Source organism: Cornus florida, unplaced genomic scaffold (assembly GCF_030987335.1).
Source record: "Cornus florida cultivar Cherokee Brave unplaced genomic scaffold, ASM3098733v1 CherokeeBrave_3.0.0_Hap2_Chr11, whole genome shotgun sequence".
NCBI lineage: Eukaryota > Viridiplantae > Streptophyta > Magnoliopsida > Cornales > Cornaceae > Cornus > Cornus florida.
The window spans coordinates 125,023,720-125,047,908 of NW_026775581.1; the positions used below are offsets into that span (position 1 = coordinate 125,023,720).

The 24,189-nt window shown below is 35.5% G+C and overlaps 2 protein-coding genes across 5 annotated transcripts; one reads left to right on the forward strand and one right to left on the reverse strand.

Moving 5' to 3' along the window:
• The first annotated feature begins 14,618 nt into the window (after window positions 1–14,618).
• Window positions 14,619–15,598, forward strand: LOC132286010 (uncharacterized). 2 transcript variants are annotated; one of them, XM_059788263.1, is made up of 2 exons: window positions 14,619–15,224; window positions 15,338–15,598. In XM_059788263.1, exons 1-2 carry the CDS (start codon window positions 14,721–14,723, stop codon window positions 15,383–15,385), a joined length of 552 nt encoding a protein of 183 aa, XP_059644246.1. In that variant the 5' UTR covers window positions 14,619–14,720; the 3' UTR covers window positions 15,386–15,598. The 2 variants fall into 2 exon arrangements, with proteins under 2 accessions (XP_059644246.1, XP_059644245.1); XM_059788262.1 differs by having other exon boundaries at window positions 14,621–15,224; window positions 15,332–15,598.
• Window positions 15,599–18,696: 3,098 nt separating this feature from the next.
• LOC132284807 (B3 domain-containing protein Os01g0234100-like) lies at window positions 18,697–24,099 on the reverse strand. 3 transcript variants are annotated; one of them, XM_059786936.1, is made up of 8 exons: window positions 22,948–24,099; window positions 22,782–22,865; window positions 22,263–22,288; window positions 22,014–22,176; window positions 21,715–21,921; window positions 19,737–19,815; window positions 18,884–19,454; window positions 18,697–18,782 (listed from the first exon to the last, which is right to left on the reverse strand). In XM_059786936.1, exons 1-8 carry the CDS (start codon window positions 23,164–23,166, stop codon window positions 18,743–18,745), a joined length of 1,389 nt encoding a protein of 462 aa, XP_059642919.1. In that variant the 5' UTR covers window positions 23,167–24,099; the 3' UTR covers window positions 18,697–18,742. The 3 variants fall into 3 exon arrangements, with proteins under 3 accessions (XP_059642919.1, XP_059642918.1, XP_059642920.1); XM_059786935.1 differs by having other exon boundaries at window positions 18,884–19,463; XM_059786937.1 differs by having other exon boundaries at window positions 18,697–19,463.
• Between the last annotated feature and the right edge of the window lie 90 nt (window positions 24,100–24,189).

Genomic DNA, 24,189 nt, shown 5'->3' on the forward strand with positions numbered 1-24,189 from the left:
AGTTGTCATGCAAATGCCTCTAGTGATCACGCTTTGCAGATAAAATCTTCTGACTTTCTAAAACCTAAAAGTTGTACATTATGGGGAAAAAAAAGTTGTACATTATCCACAAATTCCTTAAAAATCTTCAAACATTAAATTAAAATTGTATATATCACCTACAAAAACCTTATTTTTTTCTTTATATTGTTACATTTGTTTTTATTTACTTCTAAATGTTTTGTTTTGCTTCCTTAATTTCCTTTTAAAAATATATTTCTTAAGATTTTAGCTGACTTCCTACATAACACAAGGGTACGTGGATATATATATATATCTTGATACACACAAAAATACATATATATTACACATTAAATTCGTTCTGTGATTTGAATATATATATATTCATTTAGTTACATCAAAACAATAGAAAATATTCATTTTAATTTGAGTTATATACAATAGTATACATAGTACCCTAACATCAAAGATAGTACAATTAATCTCAGATTTAAATACTTCCTTCGTCCTATAAAAATATCAAACATGAGACTTTTTACTTTTTATGAGACAAAAGGGATAATATGTTTAGTTTTGCCTACAAATCAAATTATCATAAAATGGGGGGTTTATTACATCCAAAATTGTGATAGGTGAATAAATGACATGTGGCCATGATGAGTAATTGAAGCGCAGGTGATTTGACCAAATAAATTATCAAATGGTGATTAAAGAGAATTTAAAAACATAGATGGGCCTTCACATCTCCGTAACACCACTTTACTTTCATTTTTGTTCTGGACTGTGCCTTCATTGGGATTTTTCGCTCTCTTTTTGGGCTGCCTTGTAAGGCTTGTTCTTGTCTTGGACTTTGGCTTGTCCTTGCTTTGGGCTTTTGGCTTTTGCAGTCTTTGTACAGTTTTCTTCCCTTTAATATATTTTCTTCCAAAAAAAAAAAAAAAAAAAATCACTCTAGCATGTTCACATTTGATATTACATATTAAAATGGTATTCTAGTTAATTAGTTATACTTAGAGATGCTATTATAGATGCCTATAAGAAGGGCATTTTTCATGTTTTAAATGTAAAAATTAGGTAGGAAAAAAGAAAAAAGAAAAAAATGTAAAAATTAGGTATGAAACTGAAACAGTACTGTTGGGTTATGGCCTGTACGCGTCCGTACCCTAGACCAGCGGACATTAATTCTTTTGTTTCCCGCGCTATTACAAAGCTGATGAAGGTGTCCCATGACTACTTGCATAGGGAAGAAAATTTTCATCTTCCTTTGACCTCCCTATGTCATTGGAAAATGATCAAATATATATATACATACATACATATCTACAAAAGTATAAACAAATGTAGTAGTGTAGTACTACATGACATTTAAGAGTATATTAGTTTAAGAAATTAATGACTTTTTGCTCATAAGATGGGAGACCAAAAGAGAGACCGTAACCTTAGACCAAGCCTAAAAGCATGCTTTTTATATTAGTCAATTAATTTGATCTCGAACCCAAGTTAGTCCAATCAGTTTTTGCTTATTCAATGCAGTAGTAGTTTTGACTGTATTGATATGTGGGAATCCACCAAAGTGTTCAATCCCCATTTGGAAAGTTAACCCCATGTGATTGACAACCATGCCCCTTTCAATGCAATTTAAAACAAATACCCATGCACATGAGACTATATTACCAACCTAGCTAATTAATCCCTCTATCTCTAAACGGGTTGGATTTTTTTTTTTAATTTTTTTCTTCTTTTTTTAATTATTTAAATAGAAGAGGACGATATAATTATTGCAGAAATATTATGAGAAGAGCACCATGATGTTTGAGCTCTTCATATTTAATAACGATATTTTTATTTTTTTAAAAATATTAAAATTAAACATCAACAATAGATGATCCTGTTATATATACACCAAAAAAAAACTGTAGCAAATGATCCTATTATATATACTTATATATACTTATATCAGTATATACTTATTACTTGTTTATCACTAAAGGAAATCCTGGTATCACATGGTCCCATCGATCTGTCTATATCGCCAGCTCATTCACTGTTAATCACTTACAAGTCAAACCTCAGTCAACCTGGGCAATGCATGCATGCATGCCAACGCCTTTCACAGTGTCTCTATATTTTATATTGATATATAAGTTTCAAATTAAATAATAACAACATTCTTACCATCCATCATAACGGTTAACATGTGCATACATGAATTATTTTTTCATCCATCAGAACGGTTAACATGTGCATACATGAATTTTTTTTTTTTTTTTAAATAATTTATTGTGGAATCACAGTCAATAACATACTCACATATTTATAGAATTTGTATTGAATTAAAGAGAATATTATAACACGGATTACTTAGTAAGTAGCAAATGAATTCGTTATATGACACTGGGCTTACTATAAATAGTAATTATCTATATAAGTGTGTTAATCTAACAATTAATAAAGTTTAAGAATTATCGACAATATACAAGAAAAGTTTAGAGAATTCTACACTATAATTCTAAAAAAGTTAAAAAAAGTATAGGTAACTTCACACTATTTTAGAGAAATTTAAAAGAATCGACTCTGTAGAGAAGTCTAAAACGTTTACAATCCATGCAAGCTATCATGTCATGTATGTTGTAGGTGTGATGCTAGCGTAGCGTAATCATTTGGTGTGCAAATTTAACTATATATAAAAATAAAAAATATATATAAAATTTTAAAAACCTCATTTAATATGACACGTATGTAAAAATACTAAATATGTTTACACCCTTATTTTTCACTTTCCAGTAGGAGATTACCCTGGTCGATTTTAATGGAAAGGTACTACCACATTCCAGTGAAAAGTCTTGGGACACATGGCAGCCAAGGAAACAAGCGGTTACAAGTGGTTCCATGCAAAGTCATGGAACACATGGCAGCCTAAGAAGTGAGCGGTTACATGCAAAGTCATGGGACACATGGCAGCCTAGGAAGTGAGCGGTTACATGCAAAGTCATGGGACACATGGCAGCCTAGGAAGCTGGTCGATTCTAATGGAAAGTTACTACGACGTTCCAGTGGAAAGTCTTGGGACACGTGGCAGCCAAGGAAGCAAGCGGTTACATGCAAAGTCATAGGACACATGGCAGCCTAGGAAGTGAGTAGTTACATGCAAAGTCATGGGACACATCCTAGGAAGTGAGCGGTTATATGCAAAGTCATGGGACACATCCTAGGAAGTGAGCGGTTACATGCAAAGTCATGGGACACATGGCAGCCTAGGAAGCTGGTCGGTCCAATGGAAAGGTACTACGACGTTCTAGTGGAAAATCTTGGGACACATGGCAACCAAGGAAGCAAGCGGTTACATGCAAAGTCATGTGACACATGGCAGCTTAGGAAGAGCGGTTACATGCAAGCTACCATTACTAAATTCTATAAATAGGGCATGATGTTGTAACTTAGAGAGCCTGTTCAACGTTAAACACAACATTTCAATACAATTTTACTTTTCATTGCAATGCACTTTCAATATGATTAGTATTAGTCCTACACTTTACTTTTCATTAGATAATTTATTTACTTTCATAAGTAGCGTAGTTCCTCCTAGCTAGTTAACCATCCCAAAGTCCTTTATCAAAGGTAAAAAGAACTCAAAGGTGTTAATTCCAAACCACTTCACAATCACCTAGTCTCGCAGTCTTCCTTCTGGAATATTGTTTGGATCTTTCGTTAGAACTACTGCAGTTCCTCGCATACCCAACCGGTTCCATCGGAACCGACACCAGCTTTTTTCAGGCCAAACATAGTGGCATGCCCTGCAAGACATTCTGAACGGAGTGTTTCCATGGCAGGAGAGAAAAGACACGGCAAATCTGTTCAAGATCCTACCGAAAATGAAAGGGAACAGGCTATTGAACTTCCTGATGAAAGTTCACGTGCCGTTCTTGAAGAAGGAGAAAATATGGTTAAAAAGTTCGTTGAAGCGATGTTAAGCGAATCTTTCATGGAAACTATACGCTCGATTGCTCATAATCAAGACAAGAATATTTATGATCAAATAAACATTGCTAATGCACAAGACCAAAAGATGGAATGTGTGATACCCCCGGATTTCAAATGCAGGTTGCCCAGGCCCACGCTCGATTACCCGAGGATATCAAACCAATTAGTAATAATCGAACACAGAATACAATTAAAACAAATGAAATAAATAAAATTTGCTGAAATGAAAACTAAAAATGATAATCCAATAATTGAAACCTCAAAATAAATAATTCCATTGATAAATAAACTATTATGTTACAACTGATCCTCCACGAATACAAATCGTTCTCCAAATTATATAACTCGGAAATCCATCTAGTGGACCCTTAAAATATCCCACTGAACTCAAATGACTAGAAATAAAACCAAAGCCTAAAACATGAAACAAAGTCTTACAGCATCGGTGGAGTGAATGACTGTATTTGCTCAGCACGATCCAGTTCTAAGACTGGAACTAACGAACACCTGTAAAAATAAGAGTGGGTCAGACCCACATGCAAATTCTTCTCTGATTACAATCCAAACAGTGACCCGATACGAAAATACACCCTAGATATCTCAACAATAGCTATCTAATCCATATATATATATCCACACTAAGGGACATTCACTGGACTACAGTAGGGGCCTCAACCTGAATAGAAGGTAACATGCGAAAATGTACCCCAAGGTGGGCATGAGTACCTAGACTTAACAGGGTACACCTCAACCTACTATAGCCAGCTATGCATCCACTGCATATATGCACCCTAACCAACGAGTCTGAGACTCAAGCTCATCTCGTGGTATCATAAACATATATATAAAGTCCGTCCAAAAACCAGGGTATGTCGTTCAAATATTTATTGAGCTGACAAACAATAGACAAACTAGTTAGTCACTCAACTTATTCAGTTGATATGACTGAACTACAATCCATTAACCCAAGAAGTCATCCAACTTAATTGTAGTTGATCTGACTTAGTCACAATTAGGATTCAATGTCTTTCAATCCATTCCATTAATCCATTAAGTTAGGTTTATGCGTTTTGAGCTAAACCGTCCCTAGTATGCCACCGTCCCATATCGGTGCATACAATGCTCCGTATCCATGTAAATTACAACAGGTACATAACAGTTTAGCAATTTACAATCCAAAACCAAAATCCAAATAATTGCAGAAAAGTGTTTTAAGTTTCAGCAATTTAAATCCAAGAGTTAAACAATGTATTGTTTAACAGTTCCACAACTAGCATCCAAAATATGCATAGATCAGTTTTAATGAATCAACTACTCTATGATGCATTTAAATAAGTTTTGTAATCATGTTATAGTCCAAACAATTGCTAAATTACTTTAAGCAATTTAATTCTTTACATCCGGTAACAGCGTATTAAGTTCTATACTTGTATTCTGTTTTATCCTCTAACACGGAGCCATACACTATGCCCCAAGTCCAATTTGTTAATTAAAAGACTTCACCATGTATTTAAAATTTAATTTGGAATTATGATCTAGCACTTTAAATTGTCAAACCAAAACTAGACAACAAATCTCCTTTCAGCCTTTAACCGTATGCACAGTTGTTAAATTAGCGCACTGTTAATTTCAGCTCAATTTAAGGACTTAATAACACTCAAAACCAACCCTCTAATCCCTCTGTAAAACCCCAGAGTCAATTGAACAGTTCCAATGCTCTAACAGTAACCAAACAGTTCATAAAAAAAAAAATTCAGAAAACACTATTGAAAAGAGCCTTCTCTAAAAAACTGGAGAAGGCTCTAAACCATCTAGAGCCTTCTCTAAAAAAACTAGAGAAGGCTCTAAGTTACAAGAGACGTCTCCAACTAAGGGAGAGCCTTCTCTAAGTTTTTTAAAAGCCTTCTCTTTTCCCTACTACACGTCTTCTACTTCATCTTTGGCACATCCGACCTTACTGTTCTTCCTCTAAATTGAACTTACAGGTCTTAAATTACATCTAGTATTAATCCAGACTTCGATTTATTGCAGTAAAATTCAATACTAAAAAATAACACAATGATGACTTCTATGTTAAAACAGAGACGATAAAAGCCATGCATGACAGAACTATTGCAGACAAGTTTTCACAAATAACAGATGATCAAAGTCAAATATAAAAATCATGCATTTTAAACAAGATTTATATTCATGCTATAATCCAACAAATTGTTAAAATTAAATTAAACAATTCAGTTCCTCCCATCCATTAACCGTATGCTAAATTATTTACTTTTATACTGTTCCATTCTTTTACATAGAACATAAACCATGCAATAAGAGATTTTAATAACTCTTAAAACTTCACTTAGGAACCCCGGTACACTCACAAAGCAGTTCAGGAATATTAAACCATCCAAAAACTGCCCAGAAAACTTCAGAAAACAATTCCCGTGGGAGAGTCTGCTCTAAAACTTGTAGAGCATGCTCCAGAAAACAAAAAAGCAGGCTCCAAATTCTTAGAGCCTTCTCTAGATAGGTAGAGCCGGCTTTACCTCTCCTAGAGCTGGCTCTACAATGGGGGGGAGCCGGCTCCCTCCTCCTGGAGCCGGCTCTCTCCCTCTCTGAGAACCTTCTCTTGCGTTTGCGCTTTCTGCGACCTTCTTCTTCAACGCCGGCCACTTCCAACCCTTTCTATCTGGTTTTAAACTATTCCTAATAGTCTTAACTGCGTCCAGTACAATCCCCATGGTGTGTTTATAGCAGTTGAAATCCAATACAGAGATTACAAGTTCTACAAACTAAACATGTTTTATGAACACAATTTAAATCAGACATGCATGAACTATACTTGAACAGATTTCAACACATATAGAGCATCAATATAGCATCTAATATAACTATAAAACTCAGTTCATGATTAATAAACCCTAGAGGCTACCTAGGTGCACAAAACACAAGCCAAAGGAAAGGAGAAAGAAAAGAACTTGCCTTTATAGTTTTGGATTCAAAACTCTGTTGCCATCTTTCTAAGTTTTTCCCGACGATCCAATTCACTATTCAATCTCTTATTACTCCATCTTCCTCTCTCCTATGTCCGTCCTTCAAGCCACGGCCAAACTCTCACCAAAGTTGCTCTGTTTGTTTCTCACAACCTCTCTCTGTTCCTCTCTGTTTTCTCTCAACAACTCTGAACGTAAATAAGGTCTGTGTTTGCTAAAACCCTATGGTGCCATATTGTTATATATATATCTAGACTTAATAAAACCATACTCCCTGTAGGACTAAAGATAGAGCCCTAATCTAAATCCTAGTCGGCCCATAGAACAAAACCTAAGTTATCATCCACGGCACCTAAATTATAATCTACGGCTCCACATACGTGACGTTCAAAAGACTGTAAGTAATTAACGTAATTAAAATACAATTAATTAATGTAACCACCGAAAATCAAAATACAATTAATTAATTCAAATAAACACAATAAAAAAAAAAACAATTAATTAAACCAAACCACTATGCAAATTCAAAATTTGACACCTAAGCACATATCCACAAAATCAAATTAAAATTGCAAATAAAATAAAATTTAAATTTCAATCTTATCCTTTTGAAAACTAGGGGTATTACAGAATGTTTGGTCGACCAAATGACCAACAAATTGGGAATTTTGCTTGAACGGTTTTCTGCAAGTCTTTCCTAAAACATGGCCAATCTTTCTCAAAGCATGGTCGGTATTCCTCAAATCTGGGCCACTCTTTCTCAAAGCATAGCCGACAGGCTAAGCAATTTAGAAGGTTCTCAGCAATCGGCCGTTCCAGTGAACAGGCCAAGTACTTTTTTTGAGGGAAGTCCATCTTATCAACCTATGAGTACTATACTACAGGCACAGACAGTGTAGGTGCCATTTGTACAATCGATGTCCATTCCAGTGACCCAGCAAGTTCAGAATTCAGCTCCTTTGACTATGCCTCAACAGGTTAGCATGAAATTTTTTCTAACAATTTGCATCAATTTGGGTCTTCTAAGGGTACAGCTCAGACAGGTCAATTGGGAAATTCTTTGTATTTTCCACCCAATGTTGGCCAACAGAATGTTCAACCACCTCTTACCATTCTTCAAAGACCACCTCAGGTTTTTCATATGGCAGGTGGGGGGGCAAAATTGTAATACCCCTAATTTTAAAAGGATAGTCTCGGCATTTTAATTTTAATTTTAATTTTATTGCATTTTTTAATTGTTTATTGGGTATTTGCCTGTTTGTTTTAATTAATGGATTAATTGTTATTTAATTTAATTATTTGCTTAATTGGTTTAATTGTGGTGTTTTAATTGAATTAATTGTATTATTTGTTTTATTTATGTGAGTTAATGTTTTAACTTGTTAATGTTTTAAATTGTTTTATTTATTTGTTTAAATGACTTAGTTGATATATTTGTTGTATCAGTTTTTAATAATTAAATTATAGTTAGGATTTAAGTTTTAGCCGACTTAGGTATTGAATAAGTGTTTTATTTTTCGTTTCTAAATTAAATTGGATTTAGGGTTGGTTTTTCTGAAGCCTATACATAGAACAGTAGAGGTCTGCCAAGGGTTGGAAAAACTCTATTCACGTACCAAAGTTATAGAAAGAAACTGAGAGCGATTGTGAGAAAAACAGAACAATTGCAGTGAGGGTTTCGGCTGTGAATTAAAGGTCGGACCTAGTATAAGGGAAGAGCCGGAACAGAAGGAGACTTGACGATATTTAGTAATTGCCGGAAACTTAGATATGACGCCGAGATTTCATAACTGAAATCACAGGCAAGTTCTTTTCTTTCTCTCTCCCGTTGGCCTATGTTCTGTGCATACCTAGATAGTCTCTAGGGTTTTAATGGATCATTAACTAAATCTTGCATGCTTAGTTTATATTAAATTAATCAACTGTATGTGTTTTAATTGAATCTGAAACTATTCTTGCAAGTTTGGAAGTTCATCGTCGGTTTTAAAGCATAATAAATTGGTATTGTTTTAAATCGTTGTATTAATTCTTACTGTTGTAAACTAAGGACTGGGGGTGATACTGGATATATATTAGACTGTTAAGATCAGTTTTAAGGAAGAACATAGGGGTAGGAATAGGCTGGAAACGAAGCAGATGGTCAGAAACGGAGCAAAGGCGGAGCAGTGCTCTCAAAGAGGGAGAGAACAGGCTCCAGGAGGTTGGGAGCCGGCTCCCCCCTTCATAGAGCCGGCTTTAAGGGCTAGGGAGCTGACTTCATGATGCATTGTGCCTGCTTTGTTGTTTTGAGAGCAGGCTCCCAAGTTTTGATGCGTTCTGGGTTGGTTCGGGTGCACAGTTTGGACGATTTAAGTGTTTTGAACTGTTCTGGACGTATACTGGGGATATTTAACATTTAATTCAGGTGTTATTAAAAGCTCTCATTGCATATTTTATACAGTTATGCAAATAGAATGAACAGTATGAAATTTAATAACTTTGCACGTTGTTTACGGATGGAAAGGATTTAATTTCCTAGTTTTTATTCGGCGATTTAACGGACTATGGCATGATTTTAAATCTTGTTTTAGATGCATAGTAGGGTCATTTAATTAACAGATTTGACCTATGCATGCTCTAGATTTTAAATTGCTGAAATATTAGTTCGTTTCTACAATTACATGAATAGAGGATTGGGTTTAATTGATGAGATATCTTACACTATTATGTAATTAACTGGATAATGATTTTAAGCTAGATTATGGTTTTGGATTTTAATTGTCGAAATATTATACATTATTCTGCAATTAACTGAATTATGGTTTCGAACTTTAATTGCTAAAATATTATACACTATTCTGCAATTACCTGGATTTTGGTTTTGAACTGGATTATGGTTTTGGATTTTAATTGCTGAACTGTTATTTAGGTTTTGCAATTTACATGAATGATATGGATCGTATGCACCAGTATGGGACGGTGGCATACTAGGAATGGTTTAGCTTAGAACGCTAAGACCTACCCTGTGGGAATAAGGGAATGGATTATAAACATTGAATCCTACTTATATTTAGGTCAGATCAACTGAGTAAGTTGAGTGACTATATGGATTAACTGTTGTTTGTAGTTAAGTCATATCAACTGAATAAGTTGAGTGACTAACTGGATTATAAATCGTATGTCAGATCAATGAACAATTGAATGATATATTCTGGTTTTGAACGGACTTTAAATATATGATTATGGTATCATGAGATGAGCTTAAGTCTCAGGCTTATAGATTAGGGTGCGTATATGCAGTGGATGCGTAGCTGGCTATGATAGGTTGAGGTGTACCATGTTAGGTCTGAGTACTCATGCCCACCTTTGGGTGCGTTTTTGCATGTTGTCCTCTATTCAGGTTGAGACCCCTTTGTAGTCCAGTGAATGTCCCTTAGTGTGGATATATATATATATATATAGACTAGATGATATTGTGAGATATCTAGGGTGTATCTGCGTATCGGGTCATTGTATGGATTGCAGTTAGATTAGAACTTGTTCGTGGGCCTGACCCACTTTTATATTCTTTTCAGGTACGGGACGGTTCCAGCCTTAGAACTTGATCGTGCTTATCAGAAACAGTCACTCATTCATCTGTTTACGTAGGATTTCTATCTATGTTTTAGTTTGGGATTTTATTTTCAGTTTTTCCGTTCGGTTGGGATTTTGTTTAGGGGTCCACTAGATGAATTCCCGAATTGTACACTTGGAGGTTTTGGAGAATTGGATTATTATTATTCATTATCATTTTGAGGATTTTATATTTAATAATTCTTTTCAGTATATTTATTTAATATTTAATTCTTAAATCTTTTATATTTTGTGTTCGTTTATATATTAATTGTCTGATATTCTCTCGGGTTTGGGCTTGGGCCCGATCAACCCATATCTCGGATTCAAGGGGTATCACAAGAATGTATCAAGGGAGTTTCTTGACCAATGAGGCAATAGAGGTCGCTGAAGGAATAACCCAGACCCAAACACTTTTCCAATGATGTTTGGGGGGAATTCAATGGCCAACTTACCCAAAGATTGGCCAAAAAATACTTGCTCATTACCCCAACCTATGGTGTCGATTCCACCAGCAGTGAAGTCGATTCCGCCAGTAGTAAAGTCGATTCCACCACCACTTCCATCGAAGATACAGATTCCACCTAAGGTACATAACCTTTCAGCAACAGTGAGGTCGATTCCAACAACAGTGAAGTTGATTCTACCAGTAGCAGTTCAAGTTCCATTTCAGTTGGAATCTTCAGTTAGAAGTAGTTTATTCCATGAGGAAGGTCGATAAACCTTTCCATAGGAAGGCGTTATCACTTCTTCCATTGGAAGACGATTTTCCACAGTCAGATTTTCCTTCGGAAACGGCACATGCTTCTCAATCATTGTATTTTCTTCCACTTGAAGAATATAATGGTTATAGTATTTCTCTTCCAATTTTGGAAAAAAATGCTAGTACTTTATTTATCCCAAATTCACATCTTATGATTTTTGGGGGGCAAAACTTGGCCAATCAACTATGTATTTGGCCAGAAGATGTACAAATTCGTCCTCCTCGTAAACCTCCAGACCCCGGGGGGCAACGAAATTAGACGTGAGGCTTCAAATCCTTAAGCTTATGACTTTCGTCTTAGTTAATAGGCTATTTAAAGTTTTTGGCCCAATAGTACATTTCGGCTGAAAAATTTTAGTTATTTCAATAAGAATATCACATGATAAATTTTCACTCACATCTAAAATTTGATATGTCTTACAATTCTTCAAAGAATATCAGGCACATCAAATTTGGGGGGGCAATGTTTACACCCTTATTTTTCACTTTCCAGTAGGAGATTACCCTGGTCGATTTTAATGGAAAGGTACTACCACATTCCAGTGGAAAGTCTTGGGATACATGGCAGCCAAGGAAGCAAGCAGTTACAAGTGGTTACATGCAAAGTCATAGGATACATGACAGCCTAAGAAGTGAGTGGTTACAAGTGGTTACATGGAAAGTCATGGAACACATGGCAGCTTAGGAAGTGAGCAGTTATAAGCGGTTACATGTAAAGTCATAGAATACATGGCAGCCTAGGAAGCTGGTCTATTCCAATGGAAAGTTACTACGACATTCCAATGGGAAGTCTTGGGACACATGGCAACCAAAGAAGCAAGCGGTTACATGCAAAGTCATGGGACACATGGCAGCTTAGGAAGTGAGTGGTTACAAGTGGTTACATGCAAAGTTATGGGACACATCCTAGGAAGTGAGCGGTTACATGCAAAATCATGGGACATATGACAGCCTAAGAAGCTGGTTGGTCCAATGGAAAAGTATTACGACGTTCTAGTGGAAAGTCTTGGGACACATGGCAGCCAAGGAAGCAAGCGGTTACATACAAATTAAGTCATGGGACACATGGCAACTTAGGAAGCAAGCGGTTACATGCAAGCTACCATTACTAAATTCTATAAATAGGGCATGATGTTGTAACTTAGAAAGCCTGCTCAACGCCAAACACATCATTTCAATACAATTTTACTTTTCATTGCAATGTACTTTCAATATAATTAGTCTTAGTCCTGCACTTTACTTTTCAATATAACTACTCACTTTGTTGCAAATACCCTCCTGAACTACAAAAGTGTGCAAATACCCCCCTGAGACTCACCGGATCAACTTTTTCGACGTGTGTAAAGTCACGCACCTGTTGAAATTATAAGAATGCCGAAACTGCCCTTTGAAATTATGAGAATGTCAAAATCTCTAATAAACCCACCATCGTCATCATCATCATCCTCATCGTCGTTATCATTATCATCATCGATGTCTTTGCCACCGCTAAACTTTTCGTCCCTTCCAGCCACCGCCCTCGTCCACCTTTGAGACCCAACTGGACCTCACTCGCTTCGTTGGAACCAGACCCTTATTCGACTTGGATTCCTTCACTTTCCAACTCCCAATAGCAACACTGTCCAGATTGCCTTCTCTGTCTTTGTCGTTTAGAGGGTTTTTGCTCAAATTCATCAATGCTCGTGTTTTCAAAACCTTCTATATATTCATTTTCTTGCGTTTTATCAGTAACCAAATTAGGATTCTTTCAATTTTATATGTGCCCTTCAGTTGAAGAACTGAAATGATTAATACACTAGATAATATGTTTGTAGATTATCATATAATTTAAACTGCAAGAGGCAAAAATTAAAGTAAAATAAAGGAAAAAACTAGTGGAAACGCATAAAATTTATGATTTTTTACTTTTTGATATCAATTTCGTGAAATGCACACACATATGCTCACTGCTTTATATATATATATATATATATACATGCTGGTTGAAACAATTAAATAGAGTTTCTTATTCAGATCCGATTCTTACACTGTCTAGGGTTCCGGGGAATGAGATATATATTGATATATATATATATGAATATATGTTTAAGTGAAAAAAAGAAAACCTAACGGCGAGGACAAGGAAAGGCCTTTTTGGTACTCCTTTTATTCTCGTTCAGATAAAGAGAGTGAGAGAAGTGAAAAGATAAAGTAAAGAAGAGAGAAAATCGAAGGTTTAGAGAAAGAAAGACCCAAGTAACCCAATAATTTTTAGATTCTCTAATTCAAATGATATTATAGCAGTTTGCTCTCAGATTTAGGAAGATAAGTACCAATCCAAGAAAAAAACTGTAACTAGATAAGGGTCCAACTCTTCGCCTGTGATCTCCGGCGAATTCACCTCGTAACAGTCCAATGGGGCTTCATTAATGGACCCACTCCGAGCTCTATTAACAAACCTAGTTCGGCGAGCTTCATTAACCTTGGCCGGAGAATCTCAATCGTTTTCAGTTCAGTTAGTCTCTAAGGAAATAGAAAGAACAAAACAAAGAGAAGAACTCCAAAATCTTCATCAACGGAGAGTTTCATAGAAGTTCAACAAGTGACCATTAATTCCGGCAACACTTAAGTTCTATTTCAGTCTGGCGAAGCCCAAAGAACATTTTAGTCCAGCAAGCACATGTGTACCCTTTCGTCGTGTGACGAATTTTTTTTTTAGTGGTAGAGGAACTCTTGGGTTACTTTCTTAACGTCATCCAATGGGGGTAAATTTGGTATTTCACAATCAGGGTTTGTTTTTTTTTTTTTTTTAAATATATATATAATTTAATAAGTAAGGTTATTTCGGTCATTTCAAATCATCCGACATTAGAAAGTTGATCCGGTGAGTCTCAATGGGGTATTTACACACTTTTATAGTTTAAGGGGTATTTGCAACAAAATGACTAGTTTAAGGAGTTTTCTTCCTTTTTTTTTTTTTTTTTTTTTTTTTTTTGTACTTTTGCCTAAATTATAATTGTTGGACCATATAATCACCAAAAATGTAAAATATTCTTCCATTTGTGACCCTAGTCTTTAAAAGTTACAACCCGACCAAGGACAAATACTAGTAACAGTGAATTTTTTGGATTTACCTACCGAAAGAACTTGATTCTATCCAATACTAGTTGTCCTTCAATGAATGCCAATGGACATGTGATGACAAAGAAAGCAATCACATCATGACATGACATGCATGCATGTAGTCAAGGAAAAAAAAAAAAAAAAAATTTCCTTCAAGATAGATCCCCTACTCTAATATAAATACAGACATCTTGGTGGGTCGCAGATTCAAAGAGCTGGGTCCTCTTCACTATAGAATTATTTTAGGGTCCATATTTTTGGTTCCATCCCAATCCCATCCCCTATGTTGTTTTGAATGTCCCATGGCATGCGGCTTAGAAATGTACAACAAAAATTCCGACCACAAAGCTGGCCTCTCCTCATGTGCCGCCACTCCAATGAGCCCTAGAATCTCCTTCTCTAATGACTTTGTGGAGTCCAACCATTCTCAATATCAACACCACACAACCACCATCAGGAGTGGTACCTCCAGAGAGGCGCCACCGCCACCGCCGCCGTCCTCCGACTTTGAATTTTCAGTGACCAACTATTCCATGATGAGTGCTGATGAGCTGTTTTTCAAGGGCAGGTTGTTGCCTTTCAAGGACAGTTGCACCAAGACCACTCTCAGAGATGAGCTGTTGGTGGATGATGAGGATGACGACGACGTTTCGATGAGGCCTCCCAGGGGTGCTGTGAGGTTGAAGGAGCTTCTCGGTCTCAGGAAGTCCCACATTAGATCCAAGAAATCGAATAAGAATGATGGGTTTGTGGAAAAAAGGCCTGGTTTGGTTCTTGATCAGGAGGCACACCGTGGCAATACTTCGGTGAGGCTTATTTGATTCAATTACTGAAACGAAACATTTTTTTGTAAGCCACACATTTATATATATATATATATATATTCGTCTAATTTGTGATTGTCTGTGTGCAGGAACAGTTGAATAATGGAGGGACAAGTTGCAAGGATATGGAGTTGGGGATGTAATGAATGGAATTGTTTGTTGATGGTTATGTAAGATTTGTAGAGGTGTGAGGCTTTATCTTTTTTTTTTTTGGCTGAGATTTTGATAAATTAAGAGGTTCTTATTTGTGTTAGGTAGTGCGGTTGGATCTAACTTGTGATTCATGTTTTCAGAAGTTGTTTTGGAGTCTTCCCATTCATTTCTATTTCTATTTCTATTTCCTAGAAGTTTGTGTATGGCTGTTTTCTTTACAAAATGTTTTGCAGTTGGAGAACTTGTGTATGATGTTTGGCACTCACAGAGCCATCTCAAATCATGTCTTCTTGACTTGGGGCCATTGTGTGTTTTTCAGGTGGTCATGGGAAGATTGCTCTTTTGTCTGTTGGGTAGATTACAAGACTTTTCATTATTTTTAACTATTATCATTATTTTTTGGAATTATTACACGTAAATGGTGCTAATAATTCATATTTATCATGTTTTCAAAGTCTCATAGTTTGAAAAAAACGAAGACATGAAAAAATACTGTTTATCTTCGCTGAGGTACCACTTTTAGGTACATAGGTATCACTATAGGTATCACTTTTTATGCATGCAGGTATTATTTTTTGTTATTAAATATCACTTTTTGAGTTGCACAAAAAACAAAAGTGGTACTTATATACCTAAAAGTAGTACCTCAGTGGGTGTAAACAGTCTTTTTTTATATTTACCTTAACATTTTGATCAAATTTTTTTTTTTTTTAAATTATGAAATTTTGACTCCATTAAATAATAAATATGAATTATTAGCACCATTTATATATAATAATCTTTTTTTTTCTTTTCTTTTCTTCTCCTTCCGGTACAATAGTTAATCACTCTTGTACTTGGTTCTGTTAGCAGAGACACATAATTTAACTCAAGAAAATAATTGAAACATTATTATTTTTTTAACATCCACCCAGTAAGCCTTCACAAAGGGAATGCCCCACTGAATGGATGACAATTGACAAACAAAATCACCCTATAACCATTAAACCAGCCTCCTATATGATTCAAACTATGGGCAGTCCATATATATGTTGTTTATACACACGCTTTCTGTCAATTTTTTTGTTTGTGTTTCTTGGTTTCCATTTACTTGAGAAAGGTAAATTAATGGGAACTTGTTGAATCTTGACCACCAAAAAGCTTTTATTTTTGAGGTGTGAATTGGAGCAGCGTGGCTGGGGGAGTCAGACATAGCAGTCAATGTGGACAACTAAGGCACAGCTGTGCATCATTCAAAAATGCTGTATAAAAAAGTACAGTTAGGTTGAAGATCTCATAAATTGGACAAATAATGCAAATGGGCATATCCCAACATATATATGGATTGGTGCCAGTCAAGTATATCTACCTCTCTTAGTTGGGCAGAGAGAGAGAGAGCTACTTTGCAACAAACTTGATGGTCACTATACTATACTCCACTACTCTTCTCCCAAGGTATCTTGCAGGCTTACGGTCGAGCCCTGCTCCTCCATAAAAGCATTTTCTTGGCCACTAACCTAACTTCATTTTACTGTATCTAAACTATAAGTAATGGATTTAGGTTATTTTACTGTATCTAAACTATAAGTAATCCATACAACTTCATTAGACCAAAACATTTGAAGTAAAGTGGTACCTAAACATTTTTTCATGACCAATATCTTGGCATATCATGATAATTAAGTCCATACAAAATTGTTTGATTATTTTTCTGTATCTATAACTATAAGTAATTTAAGTTGTTTTTAGGAGGTTTTATTTCATGGAATTCGTATTAAAAGTTTTGAAAATAAGTTGGTTGTTGCAAAATTTAGTTTTGTTGACATTAGCATGAAAAAGTTAGAATATAATAATTGGGATTATTACATATACATGGACTTATGGACCATATTTACCGTTTGATGGAATCAAAGTAAATAATGTTTTCAAAATATAAAATTGACAAAAATATTGACGTGGACATGAAAAAATATTTTTACTATTTTTAGGTACCACTTTTGTCATGGACTAGCTATAAAGGTATCATTTATATGCATATAGATATTATTTTTTGTGCACGCAGATAACACTTTTTGTGGAGGACAAAAAAATGATACATGCGTGCACAAATTGATACATCTATAACACAAGACAAAAGTGTTATATGGAAATAGTAAGGGTGATTTGGACAATGAACAATGTTTTTCAATGTCTACGCATTTTGGTATTAATTTTTTCAAAACATCATAACTTTGACTCCATCAAATGGTAAATATGCATCCATAACACCATGTATTCGTAATAATCCCTATAATTAAGAGTAAGTCTGCCATGACTACCTTCAGAGTGAGTTTGTGCCTTCTTTTATTAGGTCTATCGTCTAAACTGATTCAACGAATGAGAAGGCGAAGCACGAGTTCACTATCAGGAGAGAAGTACTTTATTGCTCATGTTGTATTAATGACATGATATTACTAATTGATTAGAAAGCAGGATACGAAGATCCGAATACAACACGATATGAACTTGGCGATTCGAATAACTCTTAATTTTTTTTCAAATAAAAATAAAAATCAGTATGGGACCTTTTTTTTTTTTTTTTTTTTTTTTTAACCTTTTCTTTGTTTCCCCTAATAGATATTATTTGGGGGCAATCTCCTAGGGAATGGACTTGGGCTGGGGTATTCCCACAGTGTATTTATAGGTTGGGCTATTTTGTATTGCCAATGGGCTTGTTGAGTCCTTTTGTTCTTGGGCCCACACTACACTGTACGTATTACTATTTATACAAAAATTGCTTCAATTTCCAAAAAAAAAAAACAAAAGCAAGAAAAAAATCAAATTCAATCAACATCGAAATCCCACATATTTATGCTATAAGCGTGTGGTTCATCTACCGATTCATAATCGAAAATTCGAAACATTAAAAAATTCGGAATGGTGGCATGTAATCTTATTAGAGTAACAACACAAATTCTTAATTTTTTAAAAAAGTAACCGTTACGCATCATATTCAACATCCACCTTTATACTTCGTTTGAAAATACAGATTACTTGGGGTTCATCGTACTGAAATACATTATTGGGATTCAATCCAACGTATGATTTATGTAGCTCGAAAACCGTCGAGCACATTTGGCCTGAAGCCAGAATAGATAGAAAAAGGAGTCCCTATGAAGAGCAGACTGACAAAAGTTGTATGCTGTGCTTCTTCCCCTCTTCTGGAGTGAAGCTACTGACTCACTCATACAGGAGCTTGCAGGAACTGGAACAACACCATGCTCATGGTTAAACTGAAAAATATAGTGATATGCACTGGTACACATACAAAAACTTCATACCAGATTTTAACAAAAATTTATGCCACTACCATCATCCTTGCAGTATTGTTATAATGTGCGATCCGAAGATTTACAGTAAGTTGATAACCTAATGCAACAATGTGAGTAGAAGTTATGGCCACAACTACGAAAGTAAACTATCAGAAACATATTTACATGTGACCATATTTAAGAAAATACAAAAATTACCATGGAGTACCAACTTCTTTCTGAAACTTGAGTCTATAGCTCTCAGCTTTTGACTCCAGAGTCTCAGTATCAGCATTAATCTTTTCAGGCGCCTTCTTCAATTGCACAAGCTTTGCTTCCAGATCTCTTATCCAATTTTCTGCTCTAACATGTTGAGTTTTAGCCTCTATATACCTCTCTGCCTTCAAGGCATTTTCTGATTCAAAGGCAAGGGTCTGAAGCCTGTGCAGCCGAGCGCGTAAAAAACCAACATTCATGCCCACAACTTCAAAAGAGTTCAAGGTCTTCTCCCAATTCACAAATTCGTCCCTTGAGGTGGTAAGCTTGCAACCTCTTAGGGCGTCAGCAATGTTGACAGTTTCAAAGATAATACCAGTAACCAAATTACAATTGAGGCCCTGGACAAGATGAGCATGAAGAAATGAATTCTTACTGCAGCAGAGCTCATAGTACTTGGTCCATATGGGTTCCGGGAGCTCAGAATTGATAAATAACCTATTTACAGTAATTTTGAAGTCTTCAATGCTTTTGATGACTTCAAATCCATCAGAAGAACCGGAGAATTTGGAACCTGCAAGAACTTCAGAAGCAATCACATCACTATCATTTTCAGATTGTTCCACTGGCCACACAAGTCTAGATACTGATTTAAACAAGCCTGTCTTTTTATTCTTCTTTTGAACCATAGCTAATGGAGAGACTTCAAACACTTTCTTTTCTTGTTCTTGAAAGCTACTGTACCCTTGTTGTCTTAGACGTACATTGAAAAATTAATTACTACTATCAAATAACAACTGCCTCAGCTATGCTAACTGAAAATGGAATTACCAAAGAGAGAGATCAGTCAACTAACCTGCAACATTTTTTTTCGTATGAGCATCCAAATGAACACCATCTACCTCAGTAAAATCATTTGCCCTTATTATGTACACCTACAGAAGTAAGGAGATATATATATATATATATATATATATATATATATAAATGGAAAATGTAGTCAAAACAAGTAAATGGGTTTGTAGTGTTACTACAAAAAATTGCCTTCTCTCTTGTATGCCCATTGTGGATAACATAATTATGTAAAACATGGCAAGAGAAACTATGATTAACAGATTAAATAAATCAACAAGGAAAACTGCTTTACCTATTTTCCAATAGAATTTAACAAACATGTCAGAGCAATCACAAGAAAGTTCTGATCAACTGGAGGCCCGGCGCAGAAGTAGCCAACCTCCTAATGTTCTATTTATCACTTGCAGAAGGTTCCACATCCTCCGCAATGTTAGCTACAGAAATTGTTCCAACCGACCGTCACTCTTATGCCCTCAAGTACTCTCAGCTCCATCTCGGGTGTTAGTGCACACCTACTCCCCTAAATGCCACCCCGACTATTGTTAATCTGGGAACAAACTTTAACCACAGTTTAGCTCCTATCTAATTGCATAATATGGCCACCAATAATGCAGCTCCATTACCAGCAGGCCAGTGGCCTAGCGATACCAAGCCCCTACTTCTCAAAAGGAGGTTAGGGGTTCAAACCTCAATGAAAGCATGGATGTGTGAGTTAGTAACAACTAAGAAAAAAAAATAATGCAGCTCCATTTCCCTCAACTAATGCTTTTCCTATCAAGCAATTTATCAGAAATTCCAGTGACAGATAAATATAAACATGCCTTTGCTTTCCTTTTGTTTGACTGCATTCTCACCAATTACTCTAGAATCCACCTCTAACACTAAGGTTTCTAAATTCTCATGGAAATTAGAGGAAGAAATTCTCTCATTTTTAGGGCTGGTCGATGCAGAAAGATCCAGTGTGCTACCGGATTGATGTAGTAGACTAAATTAACAAGAAATAGTCAAACCTGATGGAAACATATAATGAATAAGATACATTTAAACCTGAATTGAAACATTATAACTAACAAGATAACTTCAAACCTGATGGAAAAATATAATGAATAAGATACATTCAAACCTCAAGGAAACATTTAGTCTCACAATGAGATATCCTTCTTTGGAACATGATGAAGAAAGTCTGGCAAAATAATTTTTGTTGCTTTCGTCCCAGTTCTACATATATATATTTTTCTTTATCTCCAATAAACACTATAGCCAAAAGTTGGCCTTTAATTTAGGAAATTGTTCCTAATTTCCAGTCCTTTCCCATCATAATTCACCTTTTTTATTTTTATTTTTATTGATTAAGGTTTTCTTTTTGCTGTCTTTCATGTATTGGAAGTATGCTTATTCAATTAACTCATTGCTGTTTCCTTTTGATCTTTATATGTTCTTTGTCCTTTGAGAGTATGCCCTCATTTCATCTGTACTTCACTCGTTTGATCTCTAATGAAATCCACGTCCATTTATGGAAAATTAAAAAAAAAAAATCACATTCTCTCCATGTCCTCATTCTTATACCTGCAACCTATAAGATGCTCCTTCACACATGTCACAGTTATACTTCTACATACAAGTCTGATCATTTATACTAGCGCCAATTTACTTTACTATACATTTTCAAATCTCACTTAAAAGTTGTCATTTGACATAAAATAATTTAGAAATCTGAATTATTTACCCACATGGAACTTGGGAGAAAATATTCAATACAATGGTGATATAATGTCCTTTCCAGGACATGTTTTGAAATGTAAATTCTTTTCAATATTCATTCTGCTCAAGTGTATGATCTATAAAGGTAGCATTGCATCATGCCTGATCATTACACTTGACCAGTCACTTTTACTTTCTGCTGAAAATACAAAACATACATGTCGAATAAAAATCAACAAAAACATACTAAATTAATAGAACATAATTCAGAATGTCACCTTGAATTTGTTAACTTCTGTTAATTGGAAGACCAAAACATCCCCCTCAAGCAATTTGTGTAGAATAGAAAACTTCCTCCACCCTGCACTAAGACCTTGGTCATCTGCAATGAATTTTAACTCAAATTGTTCCCCACTTTCATTTTCCAAAATGATGATAACATCGTCTTTTGGTAGGTGCGACTTGCAGAATGGCTTAGGAATGCGCTGTCAACAAAAGAGTTAGTAACAGAAGAATCATTACTGCTCTGTTCAATGTTGTTTGATGCACTTCCAATCAGTTTGATTTTAGTGCTTACCATCCAATAACCACGGGAAACATGTGATTTGACCATTAGTTTCACAAAGCTAGGAAATTTAGTGCCTAGACTGGATTGAACCTCCTCTGCTCGAAGAATAGTGGATGACTTAACTTCACCAGGACTATTTAATGCATTACTTGTAGCCTTTTTTCGCTTACAGCTTCAAGTAAAATGAACAAGTTATTATTTTCATAATGTAAACTCGATAAATGATTAAAAGAAGCAATCAGATGATTAGATACTGACAACTTTCTTGCATGATCGGGTCCTGCCTGTTCAAGAAATAATAAAATTCACCCATTAATAATTGCACTTCACTTAACGAAAACCTATTATGTTATTGGATAAAAATAATATTTACTGATGTTGTTGATTATATTTACTTGTGAGAAGTGGAAGGAACAATTAAGACGGATTGGCAACATTCAATGAAGTATGAATCAAGAGAAAGAGCAACACGGGTTCAGGACCCTTGAGACCAAAAGGACTTTGGTTGATGTAGCGAGGAGCTATGGTTAGAGCAAATGCTTTTGACCAGAAGCATATGCCCAAACCTAAAGCAAGCAGAAAGTTAGAACTGTCCAAATGCCAAGGGATATACTGCTCAATTTGATGCTTTCCGGCAATATTAGAAGTATTTATATATATATATATATATATATATATATATATATATATATATATATATATCTGAGAGAGAGACACAGATATATAGGGTACTTTTGCAGAAAAATAAAGAATGGGTGTGAAGAAATGAGCTCTTACATGCTTTGATATCAAACGACAATGTTTCCTGGTCTTCATTGGAGACATCTTGTCTTTGATTTCATTGGGCTTCTTTCGTTTACCCTGAAGAAAGCAAACCAGATCAACTTTAATTATGAAAATTTAGAGAGAGAAGAGAGAAATATAGAGTTTTAGGGAGAGAAACCATGGAAGAAATGGAGGGAGAGAGGGTTGATGGGTTGTTAGACAACTGGGTCAGATTCAAATTGTGTTCCATAGATTTGAGACTCTGCTCTGATGTTGGCCATTTGCAAGCATAACCTTGCTCTTCCTTCTCCACGACCTTCTTCTTGACCACATTGTGGACATGACGATCATCACCATGACTCAGACCTTCACTTAGCTTCACACTCTCTATCTTCATCTTTCACACACACACACACACACACACAAAAGTTTGCTTACAGAATTTTGAAGGAAGAGCGCAGAAAAAGAGAGGACGACAAAAAGAGGAGGACAAAAATGGTCCTTCGACAGTTGAAAGGGTTCATAAATGGTTGCACTACTTTTTGTAAAAATGTCAGTAGAGGCCACCTGTAATTGTTGAATTGATTTATAGTCGAATTAGTTTTAATTTCAAAATGAAAAAAGTGCTGATTATATAATAATGATCTAGGGTTGGACTGGTTTGAATTCTTTTAACCCTTGTCTTTAGGCCAATTTAATATCACCCAACAACTAGAATTATTCACAACCGCCAAAACACATGTCAAGGGTTGCACCAATTGATACACCATCTTATCAGCAAAGAAGGCACATAGTTATACATGGCTTGTATGATTGAAGATTTCTGGTTTAAAGTGGCCACTGCTAGTCAACATTGGGAGAGTTGCAATGGCTGTTGCCCCTAGCTTCTTTATTAGATTCCATTCGATTGAAGGTGCAATTTTTTTTTTTTTTTTTTTTTTTTTTTGGGAAAGAATTGATGGTGCAACTTCCCATAGTGAAACAAACATGGGCATGACACAATTCAGCCTCCTAATGCATCAGTGTTTAATTAATCCGTAATTCAATATTATTGGTTCTATAGATGTATTTAAGTTTTTTTTTTTTTTTTTATCCGAAGAAATGGCCTTGTTTGGCTTCCTCTTTGTTCACAGATTCTTGACAACAGAGGAAAGAATATCTCGTTTCCCTTTGCAGTGTGTTCAAATTCCTCCCACTGCACATGAACAAATCACTAGGAGTCTAGGAACCCATCGTCACATTGATTTGTATTGATTGTTTATCCAAAAAAAAAAAAAAGAGGAATATTGGCGTGCAAGCTCAATAGACAAACCACCCCAAAATCCCATTTAAAAAGAGAAGCTGTCCAACATCCACATTTTACACTGACGAAAGTCGTGTGCTGCTCTTCTTCCGCTTTTCTGGAATGAAGCTACTCCTA

What these genes read in the sequence shown, in the direction of transcription:
- LOC132286010 (XM_059788262.1), top strand. Translation starts at nt 14,721, where the DNA reads ATGGCATGCGGCTTAGAAATGTACAACAAAAATTCCGACCACAAAGCT. An exon ending in CACACCGTGGCAATACTTCG is followed by an intron (nt 15,225 to 15,331) that starts GTGAGGCTTATT and finishes GTCTGTGTGCAG; the next exon opens with GAACAGTTGAATAATGGAGG.
- LOC132284807 (XM_059786935.1), bottom strand. Translation starts at nt 23,166, where the DNA reads ATGAAGATAGAGAGTGTGAAGCTAAGTGAAGGTCTGAGTCATGGTGAT. An exon ending in CTCCCTCCATTTCTTCCATG is followed by an intron (nt 22,866 to 22,947) that starts GTTTCTCTCCCT and finishes TGCTTTCTTCAG; the next exon opens with GGTAAACGAAAGAAGCCCAA. An exon ending in TACGAAAAAAAATGTTGCAG is followed by an intron (nt 19,464 to 19,736) that starts GTTAGTTGACTG and finishes TTGCTTCTGAAG; the next exon opens with TTCTTGCAGGTTCCAAATTC.